Source organism: Scophthalmus maximus, chromosome 11 (assembly GCF_022379125.1).
Source record: "Scophthalmus maximus strain ysfricsl-2021 chromosome 11, ASM2237912v1, whole genome shotgun sequence".
NCBI classification, from domain to species: Eukaryota; Metazoa; Chordata; class Actinopteri; order Pleuronectiformes; family Scophthalmidae; genus Scophthalmus; species Scophthalmus maximus.
In genome coordinates this window covers 16,555,824-16,582,500 of record NC_061525.1, presented here as the reverse complement: position 1 = coordinate 16,582,500, position 26,677 = coordinate 16,555,824, and the positions used below count along the sequence as shown (strand labels likewise).

General features: G+C 41.4%; 2 protein-coding genes across 8 annotated transcripts in view; one reads left to right on the top strand and one right to left on the bottom strand.

Moving 5' to 3' along the window:
* Window positions 1–1,385: 1,385 nt before the first annotated feature.
* Window positions 1,386–11,983, bottom strand: LOC118299819 (CD276 antigen). Of its 2 annotated transcripts, none has more exons than XM_035623862.2 (8): window positions 11,948–11,983; window positions 7,670–7,698; window positions 6,730–6,797; window positions 5,127–5,426; window positions 4,416–4,712; window positions 3,343–3,465; window positions 3,189–3,237; window positions 1,386–3,041 (listed from the first exon to the last, which is right to left on the bottom strand). In XM_035623862.2, the coding sequence occupies exons 1-8, from the start codon at window positions 11,966–11,968 to the stop codon at window positions 2,993–2,995; spliced, it is 936 nt and encodes a 311-aa protein (XP_035479755.1). In that variant the 5' UTR covers window positions 11,969–11,983; the 3' UTR covers window positions 1,386–2,992. The 2 variants fall into 2 exon arrangements, with proteins under 2 accessions (XP_035479755.1, XP_035479756.1); XM_035623863.2 differs by lacking the exon at window positions 11,948–11,983 and adding an exon at window positions 10,021–10,144.
* Window positions 11,984–12,709: 726 nt separating this feature from the next.
* LOC118299815 (cytoplasmic dynein 2 heavy chain 1) overlaps window positions 12,710–26,677 on the top strand; it is a 90,310-nt gene continuing 76,342 nt past the window's right edge. For 5 of the 6 annotated variants that reach the window (XM_035623851.2, XM_035623854.2, XM_035623853.2 and 2 more), the window contains exons 1-28: window positions 12,710–12,840; window positions 13,713–13,902; window positions 14,196–14,369; window positions 14,577–14,715; window positions 14,922–15,040; window positions 15,361–15,505; window positions 15,944–16,089; window positions 16,183–16,269; window positions 16,783–16,917; window positions 17,161–17,274; window positions 17,385–17,496; window positions 17,831–17,955; window positions 18,213–18,388; window positions 18,744–18,939; window positions 19,051–19,146; window positions 19,265–19,426; window positions 19,583–19,681; window positions 19,941–20,080; window positions 20,379–20,607; window positions 21,592–21,719; window positions 22,282–22,397; window positions 22,598–22,725; window positions 23,107–23,256; window positions 23,466–23,671; window positions 24,467–24,622; window positions 24,760–24,874; window positions 25,242–25,412; window positions 25,957–26,115. In XM_035623851.2, the coding sequence (XP_035479744.2) occupies window positions 13,720–13,902; window positions 14,196–14,369; window positions 14,577–14,715; window positions 14,922–15,040; window positions 15,361–15,505; window positions 15,944–16,089; window positions 16,183–16,269; window positions 16,783–16,917; window positions 17,161–17,274; window positions 17,385–17,496; window positions 17,831–17,955; window positions 18,213–18,388; window positions 18,744–18,939; window positions 19,051–19,146; window positions 19,265–19,426; window positions 19,583–19,681; window positions 19,941–20,080; window positions 20,379–20,607; window positions 21,592–21,719; window positions 22,282–22,397; window positions 22,598–22,725; window positions 23,107–23,256; window positions 23,466–23,671; window positions 24,467–24,622; window positions 24,760–24,874; window positions 25,242–25,412; window positions 25,957–26,115 (3,906 nt within the window). In that variant the 5' untranslated portion in view covers window positions 12,710–12,840; window positions 13,713–13,719. Of the gene's footprint in view, window positions 12,854–13,712; window positions 13,903–14,195; window positions 14,370–14,576; window positions 14,716–14,921; window positions 15,041–15,360; window positions 15,506–15,943; window positions 16,090–16,182; window positions 16,270–16,782; window positions 16,918–17,160; window positions 17,275–17,384; window positions 17,497–17,830; window positions 17,956–18,212; window positions 18,389–18,743; window positions 18,940–19,050; window positions 19,147–19,264; window positions 19,427–19,582; window positions 19,682–19,940; window positions 20,081–20,378; window positions 20,608–21,591; window positions 21,720–22,281; window positions 22,398–22,597; window positions 22,726–23,106; window positions 23,257–23,465; window positions 23,672–24,466; window positions 24,623–24,759; window positions 24,875–25,241; window positions 25,413–25,956; window positions 26,116–26,677 lie in introns of all 6 variants that reach the window. The other variant, XM_035623850.2, reaches the window with a different exon arrangement.

Genomic DNA, 26,677 nt, shown 5'->3' with positions numbered 1-26,677 from the left:
GAACTTAAGCACCTCGTATCTTTTTCCAGCACCACAAATTGTCTAATGTTTATGTTTAACCAAAGTCTGACATGTGGTGTGTTTCTCTTGCAGCCACCAGAGGAAAGTCCTCCCTGGTTTGTTTGGGTTAGACAGCAGAGGAATGAGGGGAGGGAGAACAGAGATGGGGGGGGGGGGGGGGGGGGGGGATGATGACAGGGGGAAGGAGGGTGTGAGTAATCTTGGACAATACACTCTGAATTTTAAAGAGGGAGCAGTAAAAAGGGCGACGGAGAAGGGGGCTGGAGGTTCGGGGGAGAGAAAGGAGAAGGGGTGGGTAGGAGAAAAAAGGAAGAAAGGTGGCAGAGGGAGAGGACGGGAGGGTCGGGTAGGGGTGATGGACCAAAGGGGAAGATAATGAGATGGAGGAGAGGAGCGGAAGGGGACTGGTGGAAGAAGCGACAGAAGGAAAGTGAGGGGAACGGCTGAGGCCGTGCAGTAAGGGAATAAAAGAATGAAGGAAGGCATAGAAAACGATGGGGAGGACAGAGGTGCGGAGAAGGGAAAGGGGGGGGAGGTGGAGGTGGTGGAGGGCAGGGACCTTGGGGTTACATTCCTCAAGTGCAACCGGCCTGGTGCTGCTCTGCTGCCTAGTGTAAACACTGGGCCCAGAGGTGGACTGACAGCCGGCCTGTCACGGTGACTCATGAGGCCGCGCCGAAAGCCAGTGAGAGAGATAGACAAAGAGAACGGGAGAAAGATAAATAGTTGGAGTACACTTGTGCAAGTATAATTTTTGAAAATACTATAGAGCTCTTCATTGATCTCTTCTCCTCCCTCCAGTGATGGCATCTCACTTCTCCTCTCCAAATCTCTCATTCTTTTCTTCCCTTTCCTTCAACAAACCACGGCTACTCGTTCTCCTCCTGGCAGGGGACCACTTATGGAGGTACACATTGTGTGTCCCTGTTCAAACGGACTGTGTTTTCATTGCACTGATTTCCAACGCATGTGCTGGACGCTGTTCAAATCCTCCGGACAGACGGGGATTAAGTTGCTTTGGCAGGTTAGCCCGTGAAAAAATGTGATGAGGCTCATGGATGTGGCGCTTGTACAGTAATCAACACAAACCACTATGCCAATCAGCTATGACGGTGGGAGATTCACCTTCACGCCGCGGTGCTAGTACTACACCTAGTGGCATTTAGTTTGCAATACAACTGAAAAAAAAGAAGAAGCTGTATTTATACAGTATTTTTTCTGTGACAGAAAAATTCAGAAAAGTCGAGCCTCTACAACAGTGTAAATTGTACATTATAATGCAGCAGTTCAAGTTCAAGGAATATTGTGACTATGTAGTGAGGTGAGTATAATACTCCCCGCAACTTAATGACAAAATGTCATCACACCGTTTTATTATTTATTTAAGAAAAAGTTACAACTTCCATCAGAGAAACATGTTTTGTTCAGATTCAGGAAACGAAAGCAGCCCTTTGAGATTATTTGGTCATTCTGAGGAAGGAGGAGGAACACGAATCTCCTTACCCAGAACATTGTAAACAGGGCAAATATAGTATATATCGCTTGACACAGTATTTAGGAAGGAAAACTTCAAATGAAATAAATATATATCTTTTTTCAAATGAGAACATCACCTGAGAAAGATAGCAAGCAGTTGGGAAGAAGACTGTAATAGTAGTAACGAGGTAACATAAATTATAAAAGAAAAACCCATTTCCCTTTTTTGGTTCAGTTTCATACTTTAAGTAGGAATTCTGGAATACTGGAATTGACTGCACCACAGAAAACTTAAAAACTGAGATATCATAGTGCCGAAAATAAATTAATGTGCAAAGAGTTTTCTGACATTCTCAGTATTCACCTGTTCCCCAGGTTCTGCTACAGATAATTTCTGATGGACAAAGCTACTTTAAGAGTAAAAACCCTGGAAACAAATTAGGGAACTAATATAAAAAAAGGAGCTAGAAAGGATAGCATTACATGTTCTACTGTGAATATTAAATTAAAAAAGGCAAACCCACATGGACAACAGAATATTCGGACATGTAAAATGAAGGAACTTTAAAGTGCAACAACAATAATGTATTGTATTTGAAAATGATAAAACAAAATGGAAAGATAAAACTGTGGATACTTTAAAAATGAACATAGACTCAAAAATAGCTAAAAACTGTATTCTCTCAAATGACCAGCAGAGGGCAGTTCCATCCATCGTCTACCACTTTGGGTCACGGGTAGTTCCACTGGTTGCAAAAATAAGTCAGTTTCTATAGAACGTCAATGAAAAAAATGACTCACTTGACTTATAACGTCACTAAACATTTGCCTGAGGAGTTTGTGGTCTCAATCGCTAGTTTCAAGTCTTCTTTAATACAGCATGATGGATGCATTTTGGGCGTGGGAAGCGTGTGATTGACAACCAGTACCATCCAATAGGTGCAGGTCGCAGGTGAAGGTGGACGTGCAGTGGACGACCTCTCAGTCCGGCCCAACCCCCTGCTCCTCCAAATATGGTTACTATGTGACACAACTCAAGATGGCGCTCGGCAAAATGTTAAACTCTCGAGGCTTCAGAACGGCAGTTCACAGACCAATGGGTAACGTCTCAGTGGGTCGACTCTGCCGCCCACATTGTTGGGAAGTGTGTATCCTTCAGAGACGGTTCACAACAATCCAAACCACAAACCATTAGAAAAGTCATTGAATAGGGAACTAAGCTATTCACAGTTGAATGACGCACTAGTAAAAGGACACGGTGATGATGAATACTTCCTCAAACACAAGAAGTCACTGAAATGTTGACATCCCTGGTCCAGGTCCCTGGTCAGTCACCCACTCTCGTGGCCACTGGCCATCCCTTGCTGGTGCGTAGCCAGTCAGTCGCAAATGTAAATGTAAACTACATTTGAGTGACACAGTTTTAGCTTTAGATTCTAGAATAGATAATTCCTCTGCACCGATTAGAGATAGGACTTCTTCACCGGTTCATCTCTCAAGCAGCCTCCTCCCCTCCTTTGTTTTCTTTGAGGACTACTCCCTCCCTGGAGGAAATCAAAAATGTAAAAGAGATAAGGGGGAAGGGAGACTTGTGGTCAGTGGTGACAAAAATGTGAGACATTTAAAGTATGTAATCAAGTGATTGTATTATTAGAGTAATAGGCAATTTTGTCTGGTAGACATCCACTTACTCCTCACTTCCATTTACTCTCCACTCCCTCCTTTCGTTTGCTGCATCTCCTGGAGGCCAGCATAAAAACATGTCTGTTTTTTCCGCATTGTACTTGGTCATTCATACTCACGTCTCTGTATTTTTCTAGCTCCAGTGACAAACATAATCCTTACCTGTGTTTCTTTTCTTGCAGCGACGGAGTAGCAATCCCACGATAATCAAGACGACGACAACCAGCGCACAGGCAGCTGTTATTATCACGGGAGTGAAAGATTTAGGTTTAACTTTGGGTGCACCTGTAGATGAGAACAAACGAATATCAGAGTCAAAAACACTGGGGCAGTTAGATAGACGGTTTCTTTAAATGTTATACTTTTCTCATCATCAACAAATCCAAAAATCATATTTTCTTTGCAGCCCTGCCTGTGGCTGCTAGCCCTAAAACCCCTGGTTGCTGCTGAGGCTGTACACAACAGGTCAATGAAACCACAGTGTTATCCCTTTAAAAGGTTAAATAACCTCCAAAAGCAATTCGTAAAATATCACTTAAATGGGATTAAGTTGCGCATTTGTTCAGCAGTAGGACTGAACAAGGCTACAAAGAGCTGTAGTCAGGACATCACGCTCACGCCAGGCACTGTTCCATTAACGTCCGTCATTCAATGCAATCTCTCATTCAGCATTCTGTCTTTCTGGAAATAGATTGCATGTGTCTGGAGTTCCCATATTTTAAGACAAACTGGCAACCGCTACAGCCGTTATATAAGAATCAACACACCTCAAACGATGCTCTCCTATGAAGTCAAGTTCAACTTTCTAGCTGTAATCTCTTTGGAATGAGTCACATGAAACACCGTTAGGAACGGCTTCGTTACAGAACTGGATTTTTTAGTCGTAGGCTTATTGTCATTACAAAGGCCAACAGGTTTTTTTTAATGAGGTTTCTTTCACTTTCGGCTGCCTACACCTGCTAGAGATCTGCATGTTAGCATTTTTACTGTCGTTGCATTTAAGCTCAATCTTTGTTTTACAAAGTTTCAAAATGTCTTACGACTATTATGTGAAAAACCATACGGTAAATAGATGCTAAATTTCCCCCATACATTCCTCGAAAGGTTGCCATCAAAGGGGAACTATGCCAACGGGGTCTCCATTGTCTCGTCACACGTCCCACAACTTGCCCAGCGATAGAAAGCTTAAAAACAGACTTTTGGGGAAGAAACCAACGAGTCCTGTCAATACTCACAGACGGAGAAAAGGTTCGACATGACGTTGCCCACCGAGCAGCTGACATACTCCAGCATTCCGTCGGAGCAGTTGAAGTAAGCGGTGCTGGAGCTGTTGAACATCATGGTGCTTGGACTGGGCACTTCACTGCTGTTCACAACTCTCCACATCTGACTGCTGGCATTTCTGGACACGGGTATGTTCCACGTCATCTTGCTGACTGGATACCCGCCATGTGAGGCACACGTTACGAAACAACTGAGGCCGAGGTTTTCCTCAGAGCAGGATGTCGTCACTGCAGGTTTGCTGTAGGGCGCTAGAAGGAACAGAGGCAGAGAAAAAGGACTCAGTTTCCAAACTGTCAGGTTTCCTGCAACTTGGAGCTATTACATTTAAAAATAATGACACAGAATCACAATGAAGCTCACCATTAACACTATGAGATGGGTATAGACAAAACACTAATGGGTGACTTAAGCATGCCATCCTTGTACATTAAACTTAAACAAGATTTAATACATGTGGTGTAAATAATTGCCTGTCGACTCAGCTGACTTCATCCCCAATTTCTTTTTTAAACACAGCAGTACAACATCTGTGATTGTACAGCTGTTTCATAAGTATCTTACAGATGTTGTATGTTTAATTCTTTATTACTATGTTGTCAAACAGAGCAGAAAAAAAAACTTGTATCTGAAATAGTTATTGTGTCATTGTTTCACACTCGTACCTGTGACAGTGAGTTTTATGGGTACTTCAGTGATAGTGTTGCTGCCGTTGTACTGGATGATGCATAGATAGTCCCCACTATGCGAGATATTCAGCCTGTACATGTGCACATGTGTCCGATTGGGTTCCACTCTTGTGTTCTCCCATGACGTGTTTATATTTTTTGATGCATAGTACCCGTTCACGAATATGTGGCCAATTTGAAAGTAGAAAAATGCTGGTCTCCTTTTCTCGTCGGCGGGGCAGCGAAAGGTCACATTCCCGCCAGCTTCAGCTCTGATGTGAAGGGGATCAGCACTTTCTGAAAAAGACAAAGAAAGCATGAGTGAAAAGAATGAAATAGTCGTAAACGATAAATGAATGTAAGCCCCAGATCGAAAACAAATTGTTGGCTTTTGAAAACCGGAGAGTTCTAATCTTAAATCGCAAATTGCAAATTGTTTAACAAGAAGTCTATTATCAGGTATGAGTATTAACACATTTTATCCATAGGATTTCCATGAAGAACAGAATTTTAAGATGCCTGAATTAAATCTTAATGAAATATGTGATCGGTGTTATAAGAAAAAAAGAAAACAATGAAGAGGGTAAAAGTTCTTTTCAGTATCACTTATTTGATTTGTCAAGCTGCATGTCCAATTGTAAAACCAAAATATTTAGCCAACTTTAACTGACCTTAAGCAATAAACACTCGCAAAGCACTTTGTTAGGGACGTCAATACACCTTCTTAATCGTGAAATCAAGAGATTGGGGAAAAACGTTGTTTCGGACGTTGCTGGTGTAAGACAAAGAGTTGGTGTGGGATTTTCAAACCCAAGTCTCTCGAGTTTACACCGAGAATTGTGTGAAGAAAAAAACCCGGCACCGCGTCACAAGTAAAAGTTGTCGTGTTTCATGACTGTGAGTTCGGTGAGCGCAGTTGGCCTCCTCCGTCGGCGGATTTGAATCCAACAGAGCCCCTCTGTCAACGTGGAGCACAGTCCTTGAAAGAAAGGTTTCCAACATTTTGTGGAATCCATGTCACGAAGGGCAGAGACTGCTTTGAGAGCAAATGGAAAAAACTCCCTATTATTTCTTTGGCGTTCCCTAATAAAGTGCCTGGTGAGTGTTCATGAGTAAAGGGGGTTTTGCCGTGAGCTGTGGGCGGCCGTGAAGGCCATGTTTCTATTGTTTTTTCTTTAGGCCTTTTGAGAGATCAGCTTTGTGGCGTAGCAGACAAATCTCAGTTCCCCTTTTCTCCTCCACGGCTGCCCTTTCCTCTCGTGTGAAATGCATGAGGACCCGTGTGCGGTTGATGTTTTGCATGATCTAAAGGTCACAATTTTCGAAAATGATGATGTAGTGAACTAGAGTTTTTGGTTTTCGTCATCACCTTTCGCGCGGGAGTTTAGACTGTTCACCAACAACTGAGAAGAATGTATGTGTCCTTAAACTTGCTAGAAAACACACAGGTACTGTAGCTCACATTATTTTTTGTCAATGAGGGCAGCGGTACTGTGATCGCTCAGCGCAAAGACTGGAAACTACGTGAACGTACATAGTTTCACTGTAACACCAGGATGAAAAAATGCTGCTGGTTCACTGATACGACAGGAGGACTCACCTGTGACAGAAAAGGCGAAAGCCACAGTGCAAACCAGAGCCAGCAGTCGGGGGGAAAGCCCTCGTTTTCTTGGAAGACAAAGGGAAACTAAACATGGTTACCTAGGCAACGCTGGGACATCACAGAGACACAGAGAGGTACATACTGGACACAACATTTGACAGACAGCCATAAAAAATGGATTGTTCACAGCACAAAAAAATACTTTTCGGCTCTGTGCCCAGAGATAAAAGAGACAGTTCAGTTCTCACATTATGACCCATCCCTAAATCTGACCAGAGTTGCCAGATTGTGACACCAACTATGATTCTTCTTCTTTTTGCCTGAAGTGCACACTGACAAATGTGAAGCTCAGCTCAGCAGAATCTTGAATCTCTCTGGCTCCAAAAAAGTGTTTCATAATAATAGCCCCTACAAGACTCCATTGACTTAAATGTAAGTGTCAGGGAAGTTATGGACAGAGAGCAAAACCTCAGAAAACAGATTGAATTCACTGTATCTTTGTCCTTTTGGATAATGGGATTGCTGTGATACATACAGGTGATGACACGGGAAGCATAGAGTGATTCAGGCTCACAAACTTCAACAAACCCATGTAGTTTCATTGACTTCTCGTGTCAGACTAATAATAACTGAAAGAATATTTTCAGTTGTTTCTTTGCGATCGTTACAGGTGGACGTGGCCTCCTTGGAGGGAGTTGTTTGAATCTCGACAGTGACACAATTTAATGGATGATAGTCATTTTTTTTTATTTCCATGAACATGGGTGTTGCTGTAACTTTAGAGAGCTGATGAGGGTTTGACTAATGCTCATGGTGTTTAGACTAATGACAATATTTTTTCACTAATGAGAAGACAAAAATGGTTGGTACAGGATGCAGAGAATTTTAAAAGAGTGAGTCCAGGCACGGTAATGTCTACAGCTGAATGGGTACTTACAGGAAACTTTGTACGTTGCAACTGGGTGCCTGTTGAAAAGACAAGCGAGTTAATAACTGGACTGATTGTGTTTTCATTTGATTAGTAATCTTTTCATTCATCACCACGTGCCGATATGTTCATACTATGGAAATGAATGTTGTAAATGAGAGTGTTTGTGGAATCTGTAGCTCGTACACTGGCACACATTAAGCACTCGCTCCTCAAACAAAGAAGAGCCAAACTATCTGAGTCTTCAGAGTCAGTCTTCAGTGAATGGGTTCCCTTATCCTGGAAGAACACACCCAGAAAGTCCAAACCAGTTAATGGAAAGTCCCAGTGCACAGTACTAGAGTAAGCATGCAGAATGAAGCTACTGGGGGAATCTGCTGTCAGACAGTACTTTTTTTAGTTTTTAAATTCCCTGAGACCAGTCAGTTTTAGTTTCAGGTTGTATGTATAGTTGTATCTAACACCTGAATTTACCTTAAAGAAAAACAGTGATTTAATTAAATTTCTTTCTAAGCTAGTTTAAAATGGACTATTATGTCTGTAAATTGTCCGTGAAGAAAAAATGTCCTCCTTCATTTTTGACTTGTCTGCCAAGGGCTAGCTGATAGTGACAATAGGAAATTCCCAGGGGGGAAATGATATCTGAAAATATTTAGTTGTCCCACGAATCGTCATAGCCAATCAAAATGTATCCTCCTGGGCGCCTGCTCTCGTTTACTTTCTTTCACGTGCGGTGTCCTTTTACTCACATGCACATGCACTCTAGAAATTTCTGGGGAAACACCACAGCATACACCAGCATTTGTCCAAAGCAGAAACAGGAGAATTCCCAAAGGTCATATCATAACCTGATATACAGTAAATGGTGTCCTCAGTTTCAGAAGAAAGTGATACCAGACGGATTGTCAAAAGCGATATTATTGAATTCTTGATTCAGTATAAAGCTAATACAAAGAACAGGCTACTTCTACAGTAATTATGAATTATGTGATGTAGCTATAATTTTAAATGTGTTGTTCTGGAATTTATCTAAAAGTATTGTATTTTAATTTTTTTTGTCCTTAATTTATCTTGAGGTAGTGAGAGGTGAATTTGGGGAAAAGGGGTCTAGTTGATGTACTGTGTTCAATGTTCCATATTTATTTTTGCAGTCATGGTGATGAAACTACATGCATTAATAATTAGAACAATATACAATTTATACACATATGTTAACTTGTGTACATCAGTAGCAAAACAAAGATTTGTGTCTGTTATGACTGGTTATGAATCAATCTGTGTATTTAAGTGTTTGCTCTGTTCAAATATACAGCAAGTGTTAACCTCATGCCTGATTAGATTATTATAACAGCCACAGTGGTGATAAGAAGATTAAGCAATGAGGTTTACGAGCATGGGGATTCCCACATGACAACATGACTGACGTAGCAAAACTAACCCTCCCATTCAAACTCAACTGACATGAGTTTCAGGTCTTTTTTTAATATGGTGAAACATCATGAGGGTAAAAAAAAAGGCTGGAGGGCGAACCTTATAAGTAAGACACAGGTGGCAGGACATGTGTCTTTGTTTGGTTGCTGTTGCTACACAGCTGAAATTCACTAATAACTTTTTCGTTCCATTCTCATATTCAATCGTTTCGGAGCCTACACATTAATATTTACCTCCACCAAGGAGGTCATGTTTTCCCCCCTATCCATTTGTTGGTATGTTTGGTTTGTCAGTAGCATTACGCAAAAGCAACTGAACGAACTTCCACAAAAGTTGGTGGGAGAATGGAATATGTGCCAATAAAAATAAGTCATATTTAGGGGAATAATATGCGTACATGACTTGATTGATTTTAAGAGAATAATATATACATATATATATATATATATATATATATATATATATATATATATATATATATATATACACAGAGAGAGAGATGAGTTCTGGATTTTAAAAACATCAGAGAGCACATATTTGCAGATATTAGATATTAGTTTACTTGGCACTAAAACTTTCTAAATTGTTTTGTTTACTTGTTCTGCTGAATGCCATAAACTAGCAATCGAAGCTGTGGAACCCTTGAAAGTAAGCTATGACCCCAAACACATACACACACACACACACACACACACACACACACACACACACACACACACACACACACACACACACACACACACACACACACACACACTGCACTCAATGCCGTTTCAAGAATTGTTTAAATACAAAACCAGATTAAAACTAATTCCTTTCTGACATCAGCATGGCCTTGATATCTAAATAACAACTTCAATCACAGCAATAAGAGGAATTGTTGTTCAACCAGACAATAGAAAAAGGAAAGAGGTGAAACAAGCTCTTACCATCTCGCTGCCTCGCCTTCACTGTGTCTGGGAAAGACTGAGAGACTTCCTCTTCAAGTAGCAGGCATGTAGCGGAGGGGCGGAGCTAAATATCTGGTCTATCAAAAATCCAACCTGATCTCAACACCCACGGTAACAGTCCCCATTTAAAATTTTAATTTGTGTACGACAGGGTAGTAGGTTGAAGCAGGCTTCCACCGAATTAGGTGCCTATGGTTGTGGTTGTGAATGCTAAATTCACGGCATCAAACTTCCCTGTGTGACTACTGCAGGAGTGATCACAATCATTTACCATGCCAAAACAAAAGCGTTGCATGGCATTCTGCTGCTGGCTGCTGTTGTGAAATTATGTATTTTCAAATATATTTGCTTTACTTCACAAAGAATGTTCGGGGGGGAGGAGAAAGCGGAAGTTCAGAGTTAACCGTACTTTAATGACCCCACATTATACCACTACATGATCTTCTTTTGGACTTGACTTGTTCATCAATCGTAACCAATATAACCCTGTCTGTGTTTTCTTGTAAATAAACGGTACTACACCTGTGCAGCTAACCACAGTGTTTCACTTTCATTTTTTGGTTTGTTCTTTAGTTACAGCGTAGAGAATCTTTTGATTTCTGTTTTTAACCTCTTTTTTCCCCCCTCTCGGCCGTCCTAGTTGTTTTATTCAAATAGTTTGTAGGTTTTACGTAAGTGTGTCTGACACACAGCACATCTTAGGTGTGATGCAGAGTCACTTGACTCTGTAGCCTTTTCATTGCTCCTTGTACGTTCTCCTTTCCACCTGTCATTGACCTCATGACTCTTTCCACTGAAATTGAGAAAAAGTGGTTTGATCATAAAACCGTGTGTTTTGTTAATGTACATCCATAGCATTTGTCGGGAAGGGATCTATTCCAGCAGAGTGGAAAGCAGGGGAGTTCCCTGGATAGATCAACAATCTGTCATGGACAATCAGACACACACATAACAAATACCTACTTCATGTGGCTGATATGCCTTTGGACTGTGGCAAAACAAAACCTACACTTTGTGAGGAGAAGAGCATCAATCAAAAATTGAGGCTTTGAGGTGGAAATGCTGGCATCTAGTCACAACAACATTATTTAGGGGAAATTGCGTAAACAAGGATTTCCAAGGATTTTCCATGTATATCCCTGATACATATGAGAAAACTGCCCAGAAACTGAGTCTTCCTCCTCACATTCCTTGTGTTTATATTTAGCCTTTTACAGCACTTCCTGTACTATACTTCTGAATAACTGCTGCGCTTTCAAATCACGAGACAGCTAATGAAACCAGTAAAAATTTGTGTATGATGAAAGTTGAAGTTATTTCTTGATTGGAAAGTTTGTGATCCAAGATAGAGAATCATCACAGAGTAAAATTGACTTCAATTCTCTGCAGCTTAGGACATATGCCACACAGCTATAACCAATATATATGCAAAAAATACTATTTACTAATACCTGATCCCAAGTGGCAATAAAAGTCCATGTGTGGCAATTGGTTTGTGGTAATTTCATCCATTGTATTCTCCATACAAAACTTAGTAACAAATCACATGGTCAGGAGCTTAAAGTGTGCCCCTGTGTATTTCTTAGATGGTGCATTTTTTACAAAATTAAATTTTGTTAAACATTAATCACCACACAGCAAACCAGGGGCTGAGTAATCCAGCCTATAAATTAGAGGGTTAATAGTCACCCTGCAGCAATTTTTTGCTCTAGAACCTTCTTGAATTGAATCTTCAGCATCATTATCATATTGTTTGTTTTGCTGATAATAGTGTTGTGTGTTGAGTTCAGTGGGAGCAGTAACCAGGTTTGCGGGCGTGGTTACAGCAAGAGAACGTCGATGTTACACTCTAGGATTGTGGGTAGTGTTTATTTATAGTTTAAATTTTTAATTTTTAGTTACTTACCACACCACTGCTAGCCAGCATTAAAAATAAATACTTCAGGTAATGAGAAAAAATACAAAAGCACATGTGGTGGTTTTCTGAGAATTGCTTTAGTTTGTGTCGTCTGCTTGCGCATGTGTGTGTGTGATCAAAGGCACACCCACTCCTGTGATTTGTGATCTCACGGCCTGGTAGTATCCTCTCAGACACAGATGCGAGACACCGAGTTACTTGACCACATTTGAAAATACAAAACCGGACCGAGACCACCTCCCGCAAAGACAAGCGCAAATTCTCAGGGAATGTCTAAGGCCGACAACGCGGCACCGACAGCACAATAAGAGAGAGCCTGTTCATTGGTTCACCGCTTGCGCAGGCGCGTTGTCACGTCTCTTGGAACGCCAAAGTTGTCGGGCAACAACGTTACATCTCATGAATTTTCTTTGATTTGAAATTTTTTAAGCATTTAAATGCTGTTTTCTGATTTAAATCAGGTCAGGGTAAGAGTCAGGAACTTCCTTTTCGAACCCATCAAAATGAACAATATGCTGGCTTTAGAAACAAATAATCACTACAATCAGACACATAATCTCTACATCTACCTCTCTTTTCCCACCTAAAGACTGCACGAATGACACTTCAATAACAGGCAGAACAGTTTTTTTTTGGTGGAAAAGACAACAAGTCAACGCGCGCGCCTGCGACTAGTCTAAGGAAATGGCGTAAATGTGCGTAGGATTCCAAATTCTGCTATGTCACGTGGTACGACGGAGCGGCGCAGCTGCCTGGCAACCGCGCGAGCATAACCGCGGCGGACACACACACACGGACCCGGGACTGCAACTAGGCTGCTGCTCGCTCCGTGGACGGACTTACCGACACATCCGAGGGTGGAACGTCTGGCGGAAGAACCGGTGCGGAACCAAGGTTCTCCAAGGGGGGGGGGCGACGAAGGCGAGCCGGCTAGCTTAAACTGCGCATCTCTATAACTCCCAGCGGCAGCGGGCTAACATTAGCATGCTAGCGGGCGCAGAGATTAGCCCTCTGCGGTGGTCGAGGCTGCTTGCACGAGGACGAGCGGACGACGGCTGCTGTGACAGACCCACGTCATCAGCGCCGGCGTGTTTGAGAGGGTCGCTAATAGTTTCAGCAACGTTGCGCGCACCGACAACGCTGGTCCGACAGCTACATTCATTGAACGCGCACGACCAAAGCTAATCCAACAGCTGATCGGTCGATCCTGGTTTCTTGGTCGACAAGTCCCAAAGGCAAACAAGCTCAATTTGTCGGGCTCGTCGCACTGGGACTCGACCTGTTGCATCAGTGCCTGGCCAAGTGCTAAAGATGCTGTCAGAAATAAAACGAGGAACAGCAAATGTTCACACTCTTACGCAGCTGGAGAAAATGCTATATACTTATACCTGATCCCAAGTGGCAACAAAAGTCCATGTGTGGCAAATGGTTTGTGGTAATTTCATCCATTGTATTCTCCGTACAAAACTTAGTAACAAATCACATGGTGAGGAGCTTAAAGTGTGCCCCTGTGTATTTCTTAGATGGTGCATTTTTTACTAAATTATACATTTTTTAATGTTAAAACTCTTTCGGAGCTGGAGAAATAATCCTTGAGACTTTCAGAGTATCTGCACCTATTTTAGACAATAGCTACCATTGAGCTATACCTGACACACACACACACACACACACACACACACACACACACACACACACACACACACACACGTGTGAATGTACAGCGTTCTCACTGTCTGTGCTTTACTTCCAGCGCAAAGATGTCCCATGGTTCCGATGATGCTCGCAAGACATTTGTCCTGACCACAACTGGGAACTTCTTTGGGATCAAGCCTTCATCGTGTCTGGCCGACAGCCCAGAGCTCAATAACTTCTTGGATGACGGAAACGAATTTGTCCTGTGCGTCAGCAGACTTGACAATGACCTTCATTTGTCGAAGAAGGTAAACACAACTGACAAAAGCATCATTCAAATGTAAAAAAAAATGAGAGTATTTCTTAAGATTCAGGAGAAAACATTTTTTTGGCACTTGGTCAAATGGAAATCATTTTAAAGCTTACCACGAATAAGCCATTTTAAAACTACCAAAATGAGTTTTTACACTGATGCAAATATGACAGTAAAAGGAGACAATTTCAAATTGGCCCAAGGTCATTGTCTCGAACTTGCAGTCCCATGAAATCAAACAAGGCTTCTTTGTTTATTTTTTTTAACATCCCCATCCTCCTTTGACAGATCGAAGCTTCTGGGGATAGCAGAGAGAAGGTGCTGGTGTTCTTCAAGCTGCATCCCACAGTGATCACTGAAGATAACCTTCACAGGAGCCTCCTGGTGTCGTCCATGCTGGAGTCTCCCATCCACACCCTGTACCAGGCTGTCCGACAAGTCTTTGCTCCTGTACTGCTAAAGGTGAGCCTTACATGGCTCTTTGAAAGATGTAGGCTTGGTGAAATATACTGCTGGAATACTCAGTGAGCAAAATCTACCAGCAAATATGAAGCTACTTTTCTTTATTTGTTGTTTGGAAAAAAATGACTTGTTCAACTATTTTAAAAGTGTTTTTTCTTGAAGCCTTTTAGGAAGCAGAGAATGATTCTCTATTTTTCTTCTCCCAAGGATGAGCGCTGGCGCTCAGAATTCGACCCAAAGTTGGCAGACCTGCTGAGTGAGCTGGAGCTCGGCCTGGGCTCAGTGGTCCGCCAGTCTGGAGCACAACCGTCTAACAAAAAGGGCTGGGTGGAGGAAGATGTCCTTGGTAAACATAAATATATATATTTTTTAGAAATAAATGAATAAGTCAAGGCCTACAAAATGGTCAGAGCTGTACTTTTTATTTATTTTATTTTCCAATTTTGGAAGGAATTAACATCATACATTCCACTTGCTATTATCTATGAAAGGAAAGTGGTTTCCATATGTGTATATCATTTATATATGTATATAATTTTCCACTGCCTGCAGGTATCCTGACTCCTAGTGATGAGTTCCAATACTGGGCTGATCTCTCTGAGTTTGCAGAGAAGAGCAGTGCGAGAGAACGTGCGGCATATTTCACAGAGCAATTCAAATTCATACAAAAGGTATGCTTGCAGAAAAATAAATAAAGTGGAATCCTTACATTCAACATTTACATTCTTCTTATCCGTTTACAGGGTGGTTGCTATTGTACTAATCTAGGATTCCAGAGATAAATTGAGTATTACATCTTTGCATATTTTAGTATTTTATTAAGTTTCACATTTTCATTTTTTTCCCAACTTGTGAGTATTAACAAACATAATTTCTCATGCACATTTGACAGCGTTTTACAATTGACAAGAGAAGGTGATATTTAAAACTAAGAGTGAGAAAACCGAAGATTAAATCTAACCAGCACACTCTGTCTCTGTTTTTCCACCAGGAGTATGGCAGTCTTGATGGCTTGTCACTGTCTGACGTTGTGGATCTGGTGGAGCAGAGCAGAGACACACTGGATGATGTTTGGCGGCAGACTGATTTTGAGCCGTATCCAGAAACACGCATGGTTCGGCTCATGGATATTATTGGTGGGTCTTTCTCACACCTACACCAATCAAAATCAGGAAATGAAATATGATATTTGCTGATGGTGGTTTTTATAATACAGTGTACGTCTATGTACCAGATGGTTTGTGACGCTGCGGAAAAAACATCTTTTGAGAACTGAAACCAGCTTTGATTTCCTAAGAACTTCTTAGTACACAGAACATACCATGTGCACGGCTGGTTTCCAGGCAACATTGCCTTATTTATTGCTGAATGATAAAAGGTTGAGATAGTAGTGATTCATTATTAACATCGACTCAGGGCTTCTGACAAGTGCAGAGTGGTTCGGCAGTCTTAAAGTAACTGTGTGTCAATTTTTGTTTACATCTATGTACGCATACATGTATGTGGATGCTTCTGTGAGTGGTAATTTTGTCCTTCTTTCTTTTTGTGTTTGTTTTTGTGTGTAAATGTACAAGGTGGAGCTCTGGGGAGATATGTGCAGAGGAAGCTTAGTGGTCTTAACATTTTTGAGGAGCCATTTGTGGTAGTGAGAGAGAACCTGAGAATGGGTGTCACCATCTGTGAACAGTGGGTGGTGGCCTGTGATCATCTGACAGGACAGGTATGGAGTAGATCAATATGGAAAAGAATAATGGACAAAATTATTTCCGAAATCCAAATAAAACACGTGTTGAAAATGTATAAATTTTCTCAGGTGTGGAAGAGACATGCACTGCACGCCTGGAAGGGAAACAAGCACTGCCCGCAGACCCTTCATTGTCTTGCAAAGAGATTGGATGAGGTAGGCAGTAAACTTACAATCTTTACTAAAAATACAGGAGTAAACTTAACACATCTTCAACAATCCTTTAAATGGTCCTTTACCTCTTTCCTACATAGTTGAAATTGAGCATATGTCACATTTAAGTTGAACTTGTACTGTGTCCGTCAAGCTTGAGCGTCACCATCTTAACAGCTAGCATGTAATACACAAAATTTAATTATTTTTGATAATATCAACGATCATTCTGCCCTGTTATCTTTATCCGTTGAAGATTTTACACAGAAGCGGTCAGTTTAGCACAGTGATGAATGTATTTACTTTTCAGACTTGTCTACACTTAAATGTAGAGTCTAGCTGTGCCTGTCATTACCTGTATTCACAGTGTCAGAGTTATTGCTACAGTTGACAAAGTCACTGTCAAGATTTCTCAACCCTTGTGAACTTGAAAACTAAACGCACAAATACAAAAAAGAGAGGAGACAAAGACATTGTGTGAATATACTCTCACTAGTATTTGTTTTTGCCCAACAGGTGGGTACTCTGCGTATGGTTCATGAGAAACTGCTGCGTTTGCTACCAGGAGGGAAGCAGCAGGCTCTGACTTCAAATCGAGTCTTTGAGCCTTTCTCTGGACTCAACCCTCTGCACTACAACCCCTACACTGAGGTTAGTTGTAGGGAATTTCTTGTGCATGTGTACTCTATGTGCGTATGTGAGACTTCTAAATTACCCGTTCACCTTGTCCTGGATCCTGTATGTAAGCGCCTGTCCTGCACCTGCAGAAATAAAAAGCAGTAATTATTATACACAATCTGTTTAGGCGAGGGTTTATCATCTCTCTTCATCTGTTTGTATCACAGCATTTATTTTTTTGAAGACTAAGACTAGGACTTCTCTATGCTATTGTAGCCTCTGTGGAGAGCAGCAGTGGCTCAGTTTGAGCGCCTAATGGCTCCGTCAGAGCAGGAGGTAGCTGGCAGACTCAAGAGCTACATTGCTGATGTGCAGGATAACCCACAACAGGTAATGAAACACACCATATGAGCTCGGACTATAAAATAGTGTGAATTTGTGCTGATACGTAAACTTACTGCATTTTGCTCTGCGTGTGTGTGTGTTTTCTGCTGTTGTAGCTGTTGCAGGTGTTTCAAAAGCACAAGGAGTTGATCAGACGTCCCACCATTAGCAAAGAGCTGAAGTCGGAGAGAGAGACTCTTCTGGCCAGACTACTGGATTACAACAGGGGTACAAAGTGCTGTCTCAAAAAAACATGTTTGTTTTTTTTGTCAGGAATAGTGTGATGGTGGTTTATTGTGTTTGAACAAGGTAAAGGGGGAAGTAAAATGTCAGAGTGGTAGAAGGTATGTACTGTCGTGGAAAGGCTCTATCCCTTAAAGAGAAATATGTTTTATACATTAAGCTGAGCCACTTCCTGCTCACTCACAGAAAGTGACTTATGATACGAGAGTCAGCTGAACAATACATAAAACATATTTTCTCTGCAGATCATAGATTTGCATAGGTAAAGTCAGTCTTGACACACATCCTCAGACTCTCTCTGCCTTATTGATTTTCTTAGGCCTTAAGACTGACTTTGAGAGTCGTTGCCATGGAAGTCCAGGAGACAAGTCCGGGCCACTTATTGGCAGGAATCTTCCAGAAGTGGTCAACAGAATTGTCTGGGTCCGACAGCTCATACACAAGGTAACTGATTGATTACGGAGTGCGTGTCTGAATATGCTCACATGGGCACGCACTGTGTATGTGGCTGACCATCAAATTGCATGGACTTGATGGTTTATCATCATTGATTTGCATTCTAGGAGGATACACATCTAATAATGTCTGTCACTACATAATTAGACTGAAGATTTTTTTTGCTACTGTCACAAATACAAATAACCCATATCACAAATAATACCCTTTCCTCTATATTTTCCATTTTTGTATTCTCACATTAGGTGGAGGACTCTGTCCGCATCGCTGAGGCTCTGCTTTCAGATCTGCCTGGTTTCAAAGGGTTTCTGCATTTCTGTGATGACCTGCTGGAAATTCTGAGGGCGTATGAACAGGAACAGTTCGAGGACTGGTCAAGAGATATCCTCTCTGGACTGGTTGACCCAAAGTCAGGAATCAGGTTGGAAACACTGGGCACCGTGACCTTTACTAACAAGACACACATGGAAACAACACTGAATTTCATCTTAACTTCCATTGGAAGCATTTAGGACAATTTAAACTAAATCTTGATCATCTGAACAGTGTCTTGAAAGCACCAAAGGTATATTTTCTTTTCATTTGTGAATACAGTGGGGTATAAAAGTCTGAGACCAATTGAATGGCAACTTGGTCTGCATGTGTGTTTGTGTTTGCACTTTTCCATGTCCATTGCCATCTGATTTAGCACATTGACATAGGCACTTAGGTTGCGACGGCTGCTGGTGGATGCTGTTTTCTGTCCTTCACCATTGCGGCCGTCTCCCTCTGCACAGTCTCCAGGCCAGTAACCGTGTGATGGACCTGGACCACGTGGATGGCAGATTGAAGATCCAGTACTCAGACCGACTGGTCAGTCTGCTCAGGGAGGTCAGGCAGCTCTCGGCCCTCGGCTTTCCCATCCCTGCTAAGATACAACAGGCTGCTACCACTGCTGATAAATTCTACAGACAGGCCATCGTCCTCAAACAGGTTAGGTTAAGGCAAAATAACACAAACACATTTTTTTTATTTATCTATTTTTTTATAACTATTATAGGCTGCCTCAAGCTAGTATTGTGAAAACATGTGACTGCATTGCAGGTGGCCCATTTCTACAACACCATTGACCAGCAGATGATTCCGTCTCAGAGACCTATGATGCTAAGTCTTGCCCTGTCCTTTGAACAAGTCATCAAGGTATGACTTTAACTCGGCAAACATATCTCAAACATACTGTACTTGTCATCTATAAATTGTGCCTGTTGTGGATTTTGTATCTTACGCTGGCGATAACCTTTCTGCTTTTCTTTGTCAGAATCCCCGTTCCAAGTCGAAGGAAACAGGGGGTAAACTGCAGATCACCTGGGACAACCCCAAAGAGTTGGAAGTTTACATTTCCAAGCTGCACTCTGCCGCCGAGAAACTCTCCACTGAGAACAGAAAGCTACGCAAATGGCACACTGACTTCGTGGACAAGGTTGTAGCTAGTCAATATATATTTTTACCTCTGTTATTTTGCTGGATGACTGTATACAGAAACAGTTAGCCCTAATTTGAATCATGGTCGTAAGAGCATTTTTTTGGAAGCATAATCTGAGATGAGTAACTATCGTCTTGTGTGCACACCTCTCAGGTGGTGACTCTGATGAATGTGGACCTACTGAAACATCAGCAGCGGTGGAAGGATGGCCTTCAGGACCTGCGCATGGGCTTTGCCACTCTGGAGGCTCAGGTACAGATCACAGTCAGTATGTGTGTCTTTACAACTGGCCTTCATGTAAATCATTGTATACATACAGTTTCATGTATTTCGTAGAATAGATTTTGTCTATACTCATGACTAAAGTTTAAAACAACGTAGCTCGGTGGTTACTGCGATTATCTTTCTAAAGAATGTTACAAAATCATTTTAGTTCCCAGACTTATGCTCCATGTACAACAAATCTTCCTCATCTTCCTTGGAAAGCTAATGGCTGTATGTGTATGTATAGGGCTTCAGGTCTGATGACATGCAGGCATGGCGTCAGCACTGGAACCATCAGTTGTACAAGGCTCTGGAACATCAATACCAGACGGGGCTGGAAGCTCTGAACAAAAACCTGCCTGAAATACACATAGACCTAACTTTCAAGTCAGTACACACAAATTCAGTCCAACTCCCTCTCCCACTCTGTCTATGCTCTTATTTCATCTCTCTCTTCCTTATTACACTTTTTGCGTGGGCTATCTTTTTCTCTTCCCTTCAAACATTCCATCCTGAACTGCCGAACCTGACTTCCTCCTTTCTTTCCCCACCTCATAAGTCTCACTTTTCTTTCTTTGTCTGGTTATCTTTCTCTTTCTTATTCTCTCCTATGAAGACCTTATTTATTCCATAGAATTAAAGAATAAAATGTACCTGTTTATGTTTCTCCACTCTTTCTTTGTAGACAGGGCCGTTTGCAGTTCCGTCCTCCATTTGAGGAGGTGCGAGCACGCTATTTCAGAGAGATGAAGCGGTTCATCTCAATCCCAAACCAGTTCAAAGGGGTCAGTGCTCAAGGAGAGGAGCTTATCTTCAGCATAATGATTGATAGAAATGCCTCTGGGTTCCTCACCATCTTCAGCAAGGCTGAGGACCTCTTCAGCCGCCTGCAGGCTATACAACACAAATTTGAGGTGCCCGAACTGATGATTTTTACATATTTTACAATGATTATGACTGTGATCTCCATTAACATTCATGTAAAAAGTGTCCATAAAATGTTAATATGTTTTTTTCTTAGAAGGGTAATGATCATTATTCAGAAGGAAACTGTTATAAAGCACTGCATTCTGTGACCAGGGTGCCGTTCTTTGACACTAGAGTTGAGCTTTCTAACAGCTGTGGAATAAGAAGTCATGAATAATTAGCTCTGGGGGCTAGGTATGTTTTATAACCCTTATATCTCTATTGTGATGCTGTATTGCAACAGTGACACATGTTCTTTTTCTTGGATGTTGAGCGTTTAACCTTTTCTCACTGATTGTTCAATGAAGCATTGCAATGAGCCATTGCTGTGCTGTTTTCTTTGAAAGAATAGAGCATGAATTAGTCATGCTTCCCCATTTTACCTACTGAAGCGCTGTTGTTTTCAATGTCAGCGGCCTCCCCTTCGTGCTACCTTAATAGAACAGTGAGCACAGTATATAATATTTTCCCTTTTTTCTGCAGCCATGCATATCAAAACTATGGGGGGGGGGGGGGTCCCTTAGCCAGCATCATGCTTCCCCTTTATCTCCCCTTTTCTTTACTTCTGTTTTAGTTTAGTCATCTACTGTATGTGTTGGCATAATGCAGGACAATGGTCACCTTTGTCTCAGACACATTTAAAATAATGAAATATGCACCCCCTAACCTCACTGTGTGTGTGTGTGTGTGTGTGTGTGTGTGTGTGTGTGTGTGTGTGTGTGTGTGTGTGTGTGTGTGTGTGTGTGTGTGTGTGTGTGTGTGTGTGTGTGTGTGTGTGTGTGTGTGTGTGTGTGTGTGTGTGTGTGTGTGTGTGTGTGTGTGTGTGTGTGTGTGTGTGTGTGTGTGTGTGTGTGTGCGTGCGTGCGCGCGCGCGCGCGTGCGTGCGTGCGTGCGTGCGTGCGTGCGTGCGTGCGTGCGTGCGTGTGTTGTAGGAGTGGGTGGTTCTTGGCCAGGTGGATTTAGAGAAGTTGGTGGAGAAGAATTTGGACTCTGTGCAGGACTGGGAGAGAAACTTCAAGGCCCTGAAAGCCCGGGGGAAGGAGTCAGAGCGTCTGCCCGGGTGCAATTCACACATAAACACAAAGTTATATCAACATAATAGCAAAACAAAGACATCCAAATTACATTATTCTGAAGAAAAGTTCAAAAAATGTACCTGTTTTCCTTTTAGAAAATATGTATTATATATAATATATTCATATTAAAGCAATGGTATATGGTCCACAACCCCAGAAAGATTTAACTCAGACTATCATTATCAGCTATTTCGATATCTAAAGGCAGATCATTTGTTAAAAGTGAATGATTAATAACGCCTTGTCCCATTGTCTTATCAACACAAGCTGGGTCTTGCATTAGATGGTTTGTGTAATAATTCATAGCCCTCACACCTGACATTCTTCTTTCCAAGCCCAATAATCATTTTATTGTGTTGGACTTTTAAGGAAAGACCCAGATCTTGTTTTGGTTCCCTGTGATGAATCGGGTTTAGTGTACAGTATGTCTCCAAGCTATCTTCTCCTAATATGGTCATACATTTAAAAGGCCTTATGTTATTTGAGACCAGAAATACCCTGGTCTCAAATAACAACTGAGTTACAGGCTCCCTCTTCCTCTGTCAGTCAGGAGAAAGTGGACTGTGTCATAGTCAACTGTGAGCCAGTAAAAGCTGCCATTGATGACCTGATCCAGAGGCTGTTTGACATGCTGCTCTTGTCACTCAGGAAGTCCATACAAGGTAACTACAGACACCATACATCCTTTAACTGAACTCCCACTTCTTTACTCAAATTTCAGTTATGTAAAGAAAACTACACCAATCACAAGCCCAATCTTTCCCTGTTTAACTTCTTTCTCTGTCCTTTTCTATTCTCCAATCTTTCGGCTCAATTGCGTACCCTTCGACGCTGTCTGTGTCACTGTATTCCTGGATTTAAGGTCACACACAGGCCATAGACAGTTTTGTGTCAGAGTCAATGGAGGCTTTGTCCATTCGACCAGAGAACTTGGAGGAGATTGGTGCGGCAAGTGGCAAATATAGTCAAATACTGGCCAGCAAAACTGAGGTAAGTCAAACACACCTTAGATCTCATTAGGTACTTTAAGGTACTAATGGTACCAATGCTTGAGATTTGTCCCTTAATCATGATCAGCATGGTGGTTTTAAGAAAACAGCTACATTTTTCAACATTTAGTTGAATCTTTTGCTCCACTATAAAACAAGAGTCGTTTGTCTCTTTGGTTTTTGACTTGTCATTTCATATCTAAATTATGTCAATTATTACTGACCCATGCCATGGTCAGTAATAATTGATGCATGGATTTGTTTAAATGTACAATGTCTTGTAATTCCAGGTGTTATGGGCCAAGTGTTTGACTTGACTTGACAATCAAAACTAAATAATTAATTTACAGCACTGTATGCACTATACACTGTATGTGTACAGGTCTTACCTCAGTTCCAGTGTGTTGAGGAGAAGAACCGCTTGCTGCGAGCAGTGGCTGGGGCAGGCCTGGACTCACTGTCCTCTCTGAGAGCCAAGTGGGACAAACTGGAGCTCGTCATGGAGAGTCACCAGCTCATGATCAAAGAACAGGTGACATAAACTCACAAAGGCACACCTCTTGGATGAGGGTTTAAAAACTTCTGTTTCTGTAACGGAAGCTTTCTGCCACTATTAATTTATCTGAGGTATTTTATCTCTTCTTCTGTTTTGTTGTCTTTCTTTGCCTATTTACTGGGATCACCTCTTCTTTCTACCTTTGGCTGTGCGTCTTACTTTCTCTTGCCCTGTTCCCCCCTCAGGTGGAGGTAATGCGAAGTAATGCTGCCGGTCGTATTGACACTTACCGGGCGGATCTGCAGCGGTTCAAGGCCCGCTGGGACCAGCTGAAGCCCAAAGATGAGATGCTCGAGACCGGTGATCATGCTGCCCTTCTAGCGTGCCTCCAGATCATCAAGGACAAGCTGCAAGAGTTCCAGGAGCTTGAGCTTGTGTGCAGTAAACTGCTGTAAGTTATATGCTGAATATATAGCTTCTTTATGCTTCAGTGCCCTAGACAGCTTTGGCATTATGTATTTGGGATGTCCATTCATCCTTCCATCCATCCCATATTATTGAATGCCATATCTCAGGATGGCCGGGAGGGAATTTCTTTGAATTTGCTTCACACGTTCACTGGGACTCAAGGAGGAACTGATTAGATTTTGGTTGTCAAAGGCCAAAGGTCAAGGCCACTGTGACCTCACAAAACACATTTTCGGCCGTAACTCAAGAATAAATGTGCTTATTATGAAAAGATTTCGTAAAAATGTCCAATAGGATAAAATAATGAAGTGGTGACGTGTTATGTTCAAAAGATCAATTTCAATGTGACATCATGAAGTTCTGCACTTTTCTTGCCATCGTTCAACATCATAGCTCAGGAACACAAGGCGATGTTGTGACCGTTTTTCCTGCAACTTGACTGGTTGGCAGAGGCATATAACTGTGAGGCGGCTGTTCTTAGAGTTAAGAGAGCTTATCCTTTTTTTGTTGTGGGCATTATTAGTAACTTTCCTAAATATCTTGTGATACGACAGAGAATATATAGCCATTTATATTATAGGTTGAAGAATAGATACGCAAGTTTTTCACAGGAAACAGTGTCTTCATGTCCTTTTGGTTCCAAGTTTCTGTTTTCTGTAGACATTTTTTTCTCTGTTACTGACACATTTCCACCTACACACCTAACCAGAAAAGAACACATAAAATACATGTGAAGTCTCACGTCTACCTTTGTTATCCTTTCCTCTTCTCTCATCAGTGAGGATTGTGGCTATTTTGACCTGGAAGCTCCAGATTTCTCTCTGGCAGAGGAGACGAAGAGAGATATGGAGGAGTACAGCAAGATGTGGAGTCTGTATGAGGAGTGGCAGCAGGGCTTCACAGAAATGGCCCAGGAGGACTGGATCACATTCAGGTAGAGGGTCAAGCTTTGGTCTGTTGTTGACAGAGCTCCGTGTTTACTTTGTTTTTGTTTTTTTTGTTTCCTTTTTGGTCATTACTGTGAGTTCAGTTCTGTGTTAATATACTGTATTTGTTCCTGTTTTTTTATAGGAGTAAGACGTATGTGTTTGAGGAGTTTCTGTTTACATGGCAGGACAGACTTAGGAAGCTGGGGCAACCTACTGCCATGTCTGTCAAACTACAAGCAGAAGTGGACAAATACAAGGTAGACAGTACAGGAATAATGTATCGTTGTCTTGTCATATATTGCGCCTACATACTCAAAAGGTAGACTCTGGTCTGGAGTTAAAAGCTTGAACTAAAAACATGAAACATTCATTTTATTTGGTCAAAGTGCATAAGTCCACTTTGCATGCAATTACAATTTCATGGTACCAAATATATAAACCAACCAAACATTTTAATATACAAAACAAAACAGCATCAGTGTTGTAAAAAGTGAAGGTGCATGATAGTGGTTGAGTTAAATATCTCTCTGAATTTGAGGGAAAACTACTCTTATTCCAAATCTTTGGTTGTTTGTTTTCTTGTTTATTTTTGTAAATAATTGTTCCTTTCATTTGCATCTTTAGAACATGGTCCCAGTGCTGAAGTATGTGCGTGGGGAGCACCTGTCCCAGGACCATTGGTTGGACATGTTTCGTTTGCTGGGTCTCCCACGTGGGACAACTTTGGAGAGACTTACCTTTAATGACCTCCTTAGCGTGACAAATACCATTATAGAAAAGGCCGTGGAACTCAAGGTTTGTATGAAATCACACAGCTCTTCAAATATTTCGGGGATGATAATTTGTGTATATAAAACACGAACTGTTTTGTTTTTAAACATGTCGCACCAAGTGAAAAAGGACACCAGGGGGCAGCAGCAAGTTAGAAACTACAGACACAACCCATTGACATTGGCAAGGCTTGTATTTGTATATTGCCGAGGCACATACAGAATGTATTTCTGAACTGATCATAGTTGAAAGTAAAAAAAAAAAAAAAACTTTTCTGCTGGTCTCACAAACATCGCTCATAAACAAATGAATTGAAAACACAAGCTATTAATCAGTTTCTCAGAGAGATAAAGGGTTTCCTGTTTCCTGTGTAATGGTCAGCCAACATTTTTGTTTTAATTTGGATCTTGATCTGAAATATTGGATAACAAGGGCAGTGTTAAAAGTTCTTGCCAACCACCCAAGAGGATTAATCGAAGTGGATCTTAAAGGATGTATTATATAGGTTTTATGAAATGTATATAAAATGGTGAACAAAACAAAATTATTGTTTTATGTGTGTTTTTAGGACCTGAACAGCCGTGCCCAGGCAGAGGTGACAATCAGAGAAGCACTGAGGGAGCTGGATTTGTGGGGAGCTGCAGCTACCTTCAATCTCACTGAGTACACAGAGAGCAGTGGCCGCACTCTAACCCTCATCAAGGACTGGAAGGACATAGTCAACCAGGTAGACAAATATGTACTCGCATTATATATATATATATATCTATATATATATATAGATATATATATACACACACACACATATAAAAAGCAAGTCTTTGATGGTCACCCCATGTTTTATTCAGTAAAGTAAAACACACTTCACTGTAACTGGTTGTAGCCACATGTTGATAATAACCCACTTGTACAAAGCAGATGGCATTCACCCAAATGAGAAAGGTATGATATTACTCTTTTTTTTAGATTCTAAGGATAATAACTAAAAAAAGTTCCCTTCTGGGCAACACTGTTGTGCAGTGGTTAGCACTGTTGCCTCAAAGCAAAAAGATTTTAGATTCAAACCTGGTGGTCTCTGGTTTTTTGGTGTTTTTTTCTTAGTTTAAAGCCATTCTCTAGTAGATTTTTACGAGGTGTGGTTAATTTCAGAAAACTCTAAAAGTTTGAGAGTTTAAAAAAAAAATTCACAGCAGCTCTAACTCACACCTACAGTCTTATTTCAATGATTTGACTCCCGACTCTAATTTATTCATCCCTAGGGGTTTGTGTACTTATTTTAGTGTACACAT

Bases quoted from the DNA above. Each gene is read 5' to 3' on its own strand.
- LOC118299819 (XM_035623862.2), bottom strand. From the start codon at position 11,968: ATGCTGGCTAGCAGTGGTGTG. The intron at 7,699-11,947 runs GTAAGTAACTAA...TCTTTTCAACAG, and splicing joins TGCTGGCTAGCAGTGGTGTG to GCACCCAGTTGCAACGTACA. The intron at 3,466-4,415 runs GTGAGTATTGAC...TCTCATCTACAG, and splicing joins GTCGAACCTTTTCTCCGTCT to GTGCACCCAAAGTTAAACCT.